The sequence below is a fragment of the Telopea speciosissima genome, chromosome 9, assembly GCF_018873765.1.
Source record: "Telopea speciosissima isolate NSW1024214 ecotype Mountain lineage chromosome 9, Tspe_v1, whole genome shotgun sequence".
Taxonomy (NCBI): Eukaryota; Viridiplantae; Streptophyta; class Magnoliopsida; order Proteales; family Proteaceae; genus Telopea; species Telopea speciosissima.
This window is the reverse complement of record NC_057924.1, coordinates 12,359,694-12,370,321: the sequence shown is the minus strand read 5'-3', so window position 1 is coordinate 12,370,321 and position 10,628 is coordinate 12,359,694. Positions and strand designations below refer to the sequence as shown.

The window sequence follows — 10,628 nt, the reverse complement described above, 5'->3', positions numbered from 1 at the left end:
CTGTGTTTGAACGCAGGGACTACATGACCAGACAACGATCTTTTGGAACATGCATTCAGTAGGATCCTGCTACAAAGACTAATCTCGTCCAACTCTTATGCTTTTAGAGTTTTGGGCTAGTGAAATTTCATGATTCAATTAGACTAACGTAGACCTAAAATGGGGCTGATGCTGGACTTCGTAGGGTAAAAAAAATAGTGTACTCAGTGCACAAAACTCCCACCACTGTGGGGTCTGAGGGGGGGGGGGGGGTGTCATACTGTACGCAGCGTTACTCCATTTCATGAAGAAGCAGTTTCCCCGGCTTGAATCCACGGCTTTTGGTCGCAATGGAGCAACCTTATCATTGTGCCGAGTTCCACAACAGTTGTGACTGTTCTTTTGATATTGCAGATCACAGTAAAAACATATGATTAAGGAAAAAATAGAACTAGACCAAACCATCACCTATTTTGCCAAATGGACTGATGATTTTAGGTCATTCTGATTGGGACTAGACCACAGTCGAAGGCTTGAGTTCCTTCATTAGCATACATAACCCATAGACAGACAGGATTGCCACCAGAACTAAGAATATAATTGTTTCATAAGTTGAAGGAGGGGAGGGGTACACGAAAATCAGAAGACATCATAAAGCATTTATCATCCTCTTCATCTCAGCAGACCTCCTAGCATCAGGATCTTCAATTGCCCTTTCTGTGAGTACTTGCTTGATTCTACACATTGACTTCCTCACCTGTATTTTTCAATAAGAACTCGAAAAGTAATTAAATAAGAAAAAACTAATAATGCTTAGTAGTTCATTGTGCGTGAAATGGGCATCACCAGGACAATTAGCACTAAATTTATGGGAAACAAAAAAATAATAGAATGATAGGGCCATCAGTATGAAGTTTTAAGAGAAAAACATTATAAATATGAAGCATTCAATAATGACAACCAAAGAGAACAACTCAGCTTTCCAAGAATGAACATGACAGCCAGTGAAATCCCAGAACCCAAACACATGATGAAATCTAGTTTCCAGGGCTTCTGTATGTCAAGAAGATCCTCAAGCTCCTGGCTGTTCCTCGTACTAAAGTGGGTCCAACAGTAACAGCTATATGTCGAGTGCTACTAAATGTAAAAAATCATAATGAGGTCAATGTTTTCTTCATCTTTCTGCTCTCCTTCCTCCTCAGGCCTGAAAATGTCATGCCTCTTACAATTTCTGCAGCTCCAAAGACTGAAATACGGTAGCACCCCAACAAGACAGTGGAGTATGAGGTTAGGGTTTTTACTGCAGAGATACTAAGATGAGTCTGGACAAAATTCCCAGAAGAGTTCATGTCAGAGTTGGGAACTGTTTTTCAATTCTAAATTTCCTAAAAAGACCTAAAGTGTACACTGGCTCTGTGCTAGCAAAAAATGAAAAATGAAAAAAAAAAGGGACAACTTCATGGCTCTTTCTATGTATCAAGGACTCCTGCATCGCCACAAGAGAGTGAAAGTGGAAGAGATACTAAGATATTACATCAGGGTTACTGAAAAAGATAAGAGAAAACTTTAAATAGATTTTAATTCTCAGTATCCAATATCCCCAAAATGTATAGTGGCTTGTCCTACCACCCACAAAGGAACTTTTATTTCACTTTCTGACTGAAAAAACCTGACACTTGCTGCAGATCCAGCTTTCTGATGTTACCAGGAGGTTAGAAGAATAAACAAGTAATTGCCTTCTCTAGTTTCGCACAAATCCCAGCAGCAGAAAGAACCTTGAGAGATGGGGGACCCGGGGGGGGGGGGGGGAGGTTACTATCCTTTTCCATATTTCCATGCTATTTAAGCTCATATCTACTACCAATTGATCACTGTACAGCCACGTCAAAGAAACTTTAAATGAAATTATTATATGAAGCCTCAGAATCACCATGGAAAACGACTCTCATCCCACTTCTCTTATATTCATTAATGTAATTTAACTTTAGATTTGGGACTGCTAAATGCCTAAGTTGGCATGGATTAGGCAGGGATTCACGTGTAGTGCTAGTGGTAGATCCTTCCCTCTTCATCACTTGGAACCAGTCTCTGTCGAATAGTCAAATTGTACCCCACTTACCAACTTAATTCTACTCGATTCAAGCATCCATGCACCAGCTACTTTGGGTCAGCAGTCAGCTACAAAAATCCTCCACTGTTTCACTCTATGTACATTTTTTTTCTCAGTACTTTGATCCATAAAATTTCTGCCTTCCCCTTTTCCTTTTAAAACATCTAAATCAAACCATTGAAAATTAATGCATTCATTCATTTGTATTACACATGGACAAATTTTGTCCAGTCTCTTCGTAAGACTCTGTACATTATGACCCTCCCCAGCCCCCGCAGTGGTGGGAGCCTTATGCACTGGGTACGCACCTCTTCGTAAGTCATATAAAAAAGTGTCATATGAAGCATAAGAATTGGCTCCTTTTCCAAGGTCTAGTGAATTCTCATTCATTTACGACGGCTTCTCAGCATATCTTCCAGACCTAATTGACCCCCTTAAGGTTGATCTGCGATGGATCACCTTGTTGATCTCTCTAGAGGTATAGATTTTCATGACATTATGCTCTTTGACATGGTAATGCCGAATATTTGCTAAATCTGGTCTGAAAAGTAAGTGATGTATAAAGAGCAGTACTTGATGCAGTTACACGCAGGAATATATAGAGATTATTTTGTCATTTATTATTTATATTCTTATTTCATGTATAGCATCCAATAGGAATGAGTTGGAGTTTGTTTCAAACTCTACCTCTGTTTCAGAGATTGTTTAGGAGTTTTTCCCTTGGACCGAGTTTTCTTTCAGCCACGGTGAATGGGAATTCATTCACAGCTGGGCTTCAGATGCATGCGGAAGGGTATTGAGAGGGTATTTTGGGGAACACACTAAAACCCTATAGGAGTGTGTGAACCTAAGATGGTGTGGTGAACCTTCACTGCATGGGGAAGGAAAATTTTCTCTTTTTTCCATTGTCTTTTATATCAGATTGTAATCCACTATCTATCTATCTATCTATCTATGTGGTGAGTTTCTCTCTTTTCAGGTTTTACCTTACTTCTTTCTTCCTGTTTTCCTGCTATAGTATCCTGTTCTACCATTAACTGGGTTCAGTCCTAAGGAGCATCAATCTTCTTCATTCCTTATTCTCCTCCGGCTTTGAATGTGAATTTCCCTACCTTAGGCTACTCTACCTCTAATGCCTTGGCTGCTGAAATCATCCCTGTTGAAAGATCCTTTCTAAAACCCAATTGCCACCTGCAACTACCACTCTCTCCAACTTCACGAATTCATTTTATGATTAATACTTGCTGTTTTGGTTTATTATTAGTTGAAACTCAGAGGTTAGGGGATAGTGAACCTTATTCTAAAGTTTCATGGGCTTTTTGTCTCGCATGAAGTGCTGATTTGATTGCATGGTCTTCACAACCACTGCTCTCTTTGGGTGTTGAGAGGTTGAAGAAGAGGGTAAGTCCTTGTAATTACATTCAAGGTCACCCTCTTACTTATATTACTTTATAACCTTTGACTCATAATCTTTGATTCTATTTTCCCGATCCCCATATCGCTTTCCAGAATTGTCCTGTCCTCTTTTAAGTTAATTTCGGTTTATCCCTATGACAAAACCTGATCTTAATAACCAGGATCTATGAAGAAGAAGAATAAGGAGAACAGAGAAGAAATTGAGAGAGAGAGAGAGAGCTCACGGTTAGGTTTAAAATCTAAACTGTGGCCAGCATATGTGATTATTACTTATAAAATCTATAATTACAAACCACGGACAGCTAGAATTATGTGTGATATACACATAAGTCTCTATTAAAAAAACATATTAATTACTTCCCTACAATAGACAATAACTAATGTCTAGCAACTAACAACTAAACACAATAATCTTAACAGTCCATATTCTACTAACTTATTCCTAAGGGCTTGATTTGTCTGTATTACAAAATTGTCACTACCATTGTTATTTGAGTTGTTTATCATCTGGGTGGACCCGGGTTCGCATCAGTACTTCTCCCAACTTATTGAATTAAAAGTCAACAGTCAGCCGTACATTAATCTAACATACAACATGGAGAGAAGGCATAACCATGGCCATATGTCCTTATTTATTTCAAGGATGCACAGGAAATACAAGCAAGGAACAAAAGTAGTTTATCTTTTGCTCATCTTTCTTCTTCTTCCAACCCCCCCCCCCTTTCTTTGGGTTTCTTTGTCTGCAATAATCCTAAAAGCTTAAATGAAATGTGGAATTATCTGATTCTTGTTGTTGCATGGTTGCCATTGTTGTCAACACTGTCAGTTGGAGCTGTGTACAGTGCACAGTGGCAAGTTTGGCTGAGAATAGCAATGGCAGTGATGTGGCAGTATCTGGGCATGTTTGGCAGTGTATTGAAGTGTTACTCAATGTTTGGCAGCTTGTGGAAGCTTTGAGTGAAGTGCTCGCACAATTTGAAAAGTCACTTTATAGATTCACACGATTCACCTTTGAAGTTAAATTGGGTAGGCAAACTGACAGAGTTGGAAGGATGAGTCTACAAGGAAGTTGTAGTGTGTCAAGTCTCTTCTAACGCAACTGGAATCGCATCGATCTGATTCCGTATGAGGGAGATATGATGATTTTGTATCATTGCACGAAAAACATGCAAACCTGAGTAGTCTTGGTCTTTGGAAATGTTGCGGCACACAGCACAAGCCACATGGACCATAGCACAAGGCCAGCCGAATGTCACTGCATGGGCCGCAGCCCAGGCCAGCAGCAGGGCCATCCAGACCATGGCCACACATAGGCAGCAGTACCTGCCACAGCAGCAGCCACACCCGGGGCCAGGGGCCACAAGCCACGCACAAAGGCTAGCCAAGGGCCGGCAGTGTGCGCACAGAAAGGGCACAGGGGCCACAGGCAGCAGGGCCAGGGTCACGCATGGGGCAAGTGATAGGCCATAAAAATGGCTAATTATGGGTGAGTCCATCAATTGTTCGACCAAATGTCTGAGTAAAGCACCCAAAATAGAGCTCTTGACCATCAAAATGGATCTCAAGGTATTGTTCAAAGTAACTAACTAGCAAATCAAGATAAAATCTCCTTTAGGCAGAGATGCCCTTCTGAGTGTTTTGGTAGGTCAAGCACCCAGAAAAATTGTGCACGTGCATGCATAGTAGTAGGGACAAACCGCCAGAATCATGCAACATTGTAAAGATTCAAATTGAGCGGACGGAGTTCAAGCGTGTTCGGGCTCAGTTTAATTGATGGAAAAGATTCTGGTTCTTGTGTTTCGATTGGTCAAGTGCAGAAAGGTTAGTGCACCAAGTTACACTGAATCAAATCACCAATCTCATGCATTACGCACACAAAAGCTTATCCAAACAGATTCCATTTCGCGAGAGATCATTTGTCAAGCCATTTTGTCGATCACACACGACGGAAAAGATTCCGATCACGCGCTCCTGGTGCCACCCGCACATTCTTGAACCTTGATTCAACGATCCACAGTTGAGCCATCGACTCATGCAAGTTCTCCCCATCACGACCCTTTTGGAGCCATCCTGACCCTCCCCTACTAGCCGATCCAAGGGCTGAGATTCAATTGAGCATTGTGAGCTCATTTTAAGTCCAAATCAGGTGAGGTTTTTTACTATAAACTCCTAATGAGCCCTAGACTGTGAATAACACAAGAGAAGGAGAAAAGGAGGAGAAAGGGACCAAGAAAAAGAAGAAAACTTGAAGAAGGAAGATGGAATCTTTGATGTTGCATTAACTATCTCCAACCACCATTCTTAAATGCCATTAAGCTCCATTGAAGGCCATTGAAAGGTTGATTTGCATTGATGAAGATATAAAGAGGGTTTTGCAAGAAAGAGAAGAAGAAAGGGGTCCCACTAGCTTGCTTCACTTGAAGATTCAAGTTTCTCCATTAATGGGGATTAGTTGAAGATTCCAGTGTTCACAAAAGCCAAGGTTGGTGACTCATAGCTCCATTGTGTATCAGGAATCGAAACTGAGCATGGTTGTAAGGGTTCCCACTTTTTACTAGTTTCATTTGTATTCTTGTATCCATATGTGCTAGCTAGGTTGTATATTGTTGATATCCTAGTCTAGTTGCGCTATATTGAAGGGCATCAACATCTATAAGCCCATTTATTTTATATATGGGGTGTTCAGTGTGTGCTGAACACGGGAGTTGTAGCTCCCTGGTAGTTGTAGCTACCTTGCCATTTGGAATTGTAGGCCCTCCTGGTTGTATGCTGGGTAAACTAGGGGAGGTTGCTCCTTGACAGTTGCAGCTGACTAAAGCAGTAGAGTATTGAGCATATATGAAGCCCAATTGGGGCAGTGCTCCGTGGATTTAGGCTTGTGCTGAACCATGTAAGAATCCCTATGTTGTGGTTGTGTGCTTGTTGTGATTGTATATGTGGATATTTGGAGTGATGTGTGTGCATTGCAGGATGAGTGTGTACAACCTAGTACACCCGAACACATAATGGTTGTGAGGTGGATGTGCACAGACTGTGTGTTTAATTGGTAAAACTGGGATTGTCCCAGCCAATCTGTGGTTATGATTATTGTCAGTGTCGGGAGTGAGTTGCAAGCTTCAGTAGTCAGTTAAAAGGGGAAAAAGTCTAACATTGATTCACCCCCCTCTTAGTGTCAGCCATTGTCCAACAAGTCTATGCCATAAACATATTAAAAAGAAACTCTCCATCACAGACACTGGAATAAAGGGCAGGTACCAAGATTTAAGGACCAACATGGATGTACATAGAAAGTGATTTGTGATACCAAAGTTGCCAAAGCAGCAAACTGATGCCTCCACACTTGGTTATCAGATGGCAAGAGCTATTGGAGAAGATTTTTTTTTTAAACTAAGGAGTGACATTACATATTGACAGCAGTATATGAAGAAGGAAACATGTTTACAATGAGACATGATACAATCCATTAAACAATATCCAAAAAAGTAATGAAATATTAATGACCGCCATAGTTGTCAAGGCGGCAAGGCAACCCAAGGCGGTGGAGGGGTGTCTAAGCGCTTAGGCAATAAGTCGCCCACCTAGGAGTTGCCTAGGCGACCAAGGCGCCCAAGTGTTATTTTTTATTTCCCCTGATGTAAACTGGCTGTCTAAAACCAGCCGCAGGTGTAGGGATTCTTCCCTACACCAGCCTAAGTAACCATTGGGTAGGTGTAGGGATTCATCTCTACACCAGCAACAGTCATGAGGATTTTTAGTATTTGTTTTATTTTTATTGAGTTGTAATCTAATTAGGATTCCTAGTGCAAATCTGAATCCTAATTAGAAGTCCTATGTTTTATTTTTATTGAGTTGTAATCTAATTAGGATTCCTAGTGCAAATCTGAATCCTAATTAGAAGTCCTAAGTCCTAGTTAGCATTCCTATTTTGAGTCGTAGTCCTGGTTGGCATTCCTATTTCTATTTTGAGTCGTAGTCCTAGTTGGCATTCCTATTTCTATTTTGAGTCCTAGTCATAGTTAGGATTTATTTTATGTCCAGCCTTGAAGGTTATATAATGTAAAGAGCTCCATTGAGCCCCCCACGATTTAATGAAGAAGATTATTGCTTTAATGCATTCCACTGTCCTGAGATAGGCTGTGAAGGTGAGGCTGAGACAACCTTCACTGGTTCACTGTTTTCTCTCCTTCGAGTGCATTCAAGTTTGTCAAGTTTGTTGTTGCGGATTGTGTGAAGGTTCAAAGATTAGTTACTCAGATCTGTTATCAGTCTAAGGATCCATCCAACACAAGTAAGCTTTCATCCCAACCCCCCAACCCTTCTTCTCCTATCCATACCATCAAACCCTAACCCTAAGTTCATCTAATCCTCCATTCTGCCCTAACCGATTGCATTAAACCCAAGCAGATTCTGGTTTTGGTTTTAGTTGGATTGACATCCATCTGGAATTACATTATTTTGTTTCCCCTCTTTTCTAACATTATTTAGTATGCTACAATATATACCTTATATCATCAAAAATCAACATTAAGCCACATCAAGTCATCAAAAACCAACATTAAGTCACATCAAGTCATCAAAACTCAATATTAAGCCACATCAAGTCATCAAAAATCAACATAGAAATAGAAGACAACAGAACCGAATATGCAAGCTAAATAATTAACCTGCTCTCGATTTCGAGAAATGTTCTTGTTCTCTTAAGAATTTTGATTGATCAAATGATTTTATTTTTACATGAGACTTTTTGTATTAGGTAAATCACAAAACCAGTTTTCCAACAAATCCAAGATTGCTTAAATTTGATTTATATTTATGTTTCGGTCAAACCTTATTTGGTGTGCGCGAATGCTGTCAAAATCGCTCTGAATGAAAACATTATTTTAGATATCAAAACAAATGAATATTTTACCACACTTTTAGTTTTTAGTAATGTTTTACCATATTAAGATTTATGAAATTTTTATATTTGAGAAAAACCCTAGCATTAGAAAGTTGGAAATTTCACCTATCGCCAAAATTCCAGTTTTTGTTCTTGAATTGGGGGGTTGACTTTTTATCCTTTGGAATTTGATATTTAATCACTTTTATTGGATTCAAATAGAGGGCATTTGCTTATGTATGAATAATATCTTAAGTAAATGAACATTTACTTATGATATTTGGCATAAATAAGAGCCAAAACCTGGTTTGATACCTCACTTAAACCAGTTCAAGGCGGCAGCCGCCTAGGCACCTAGAAATCCGCCTCGACGCCTTGACAACTATGATGAACGCCAAAAGCAAAGGTGAATAATAACAACCATGTTTCAGTGGAAGAATGACAAACATAAAAAAGATTTAAATTCTTAAAATAACAGAGTCAATGTTCAGCTTTCCCTCTCCAACACAGAGAGAGAGAGAGAGAGAGAGAGAGAGAAAGAGAGTACACTTTCTGAGAAAAGGTTAGAGCAGAAAGAATTACAGCTGCATGTGGTGACTGCCAAAGGAATTGTTATGTACCTTGGGGAGACGTTCTGGATTTGGAAATCGTAGGTTCTGTGCATGGAGCATTTGACGTTGAGTCATAAGCATGTTTTTCTCCTTCAGCAGCACATACCATAGCTTGTGAAGATCATCCCAAGACTTAAGACGCAATTCAGAAGCCTTCCAACTGCGACCTGAACAAGACAGGAATAAAAAAAAGAGAGGCCTCAAAGTCTATTTCTATGATTTATGAAATTTTAAGTTGTTGACTCCAGGTTAAGATGTACATGCACATAAGGGTCCATGTAATGCATTGCAGAAAAATTCCTAGCCAAAATATTGAATTCATTTTCATACCTCAAATCGGAAGCATGCCCCTAATTAGCATGTTACATTATATTAAGGGAAAAAGAAGGTTCAAGAAAATAAAACAATCATGTTTTCCACCACTCAACTCCAAAGTCGACCAAAGGTTAAGTTAACCTAAAATACAAAACTAAAACACAAAGAAAAAGGTTTTTACTATTTGACAAACAAATAAACTCTCTGCTTCACACTTGTGATTGGGAATAAATATATTTGGTTACTACATGCCATTTATCTATTTATATATTAAAATAGTGTGAAGTTTGCAAATCATGTTTTGACACTTAAGCACCTTAGCAGTTTAAACTTGACTAGCATTAAATATACCAAAACGAATGGAAACCCAAACCAATTTATGATTGAAAAATAGAATTAACATGCAGTGAATAGAAGAAATTGTACCATAGACAACAGGTTTCTCATCATCTTGACTTCTATCTGCCTCAAAGAACTCCTCCAAAGGATTATATGATGTCCTAGCAGAAGAAGAAGCTGCAGCACCCGCAGCAGAAGCTTCTGACTTGGCTGCAGCAGTCGTAGCAGAAGCTTCTGACTTGGCTGCAGCAAGGAATGTCCTTCCCAAAAACCTTGCTGTAAACATGCTGATGACAAGTTTCCTCTACAACCTTTTCAATAAGCCAGCAAATTATCAGAACTTTTTTCCAATTTACTTCAGAAGATTGCACGAAAGGAGAATCATATAATAAGCATTTCAACATTAAGGACTCTACTTAAAGCTTAATCCAAGAAGGAAAGAGTCATTGTGATAAACCAAACAGGAAACTGAGTCATTAAAAATTTAACTTAAAATCAAATGTATCATCCAGTACCCTCAAATTATGAATTCAACACTAAGCAATTTGGAACCAAAACATATTCAAATTGTCCTTTTAATGCACAGTTTATAATTAGGAATGCAGCTCAGAGATAATTTTCCAACTTAAGTTCTTACACTATGTAATTAATAAATCTATACTCGCTCTTGCCATGTTGATCTCCGGAAGTCCGAGAGAGAGAGAGAGAGAGAGAGAGAGAGGACTAGAAATGTTGTAACTTGTTGATAACATAATGTACATGGCCGAAAGCTGTTCGACAGAAAGCCCAAGTGAAGACAAACACGTAATATTCAAACAAATGAAGCTGCTGGAGCATTAGAATCATCAGATAGGAAGAAGAAAAAAAAAACCAGACGAAACTGATTCAAATGGGTCATATTAAATCAAGGAGAAAAGTTGTCTGAAGTTATTTTTTTATGACAATAAACATAAAAATCCGTGAAGGATTTCGGTTCGGC

At 39.2% G+C, this 10,628-nt stretch overlaps 1 protein-coding gene across 1 annotated transcript; it reads right to left on the bottom strand.

The window, feature by feature from the left end:
* Positions 1 to 543: 543 nt before the first annotated feature.
* On the bottom strand, positions 544 to 9,992 carry LOC122639770 (39S ribosomal protein L47, mitochondrial-like). The gene is made up of 3 exons (XM_043832723.1): positions 9,737 to 9,992; positions 9,005 to 9,162; positions 544 to 736 (listed from the first exon to the last, which is right to left on the bottom strand). The coding sequence occupies exons 1-3, from the start codon at positions 9,933 to 9,935 to the stop codon at positions 629 to 631; spliced, it is 465 nt and encodes a 154-aa protein (XP_043688658.1). The 5' UTR covers positions 9,936 to 9,992; the 3' UTR covers positions 544 to 628.
* Positions 9,993 to 10,628: the final 636 nt, after the last annotated feature.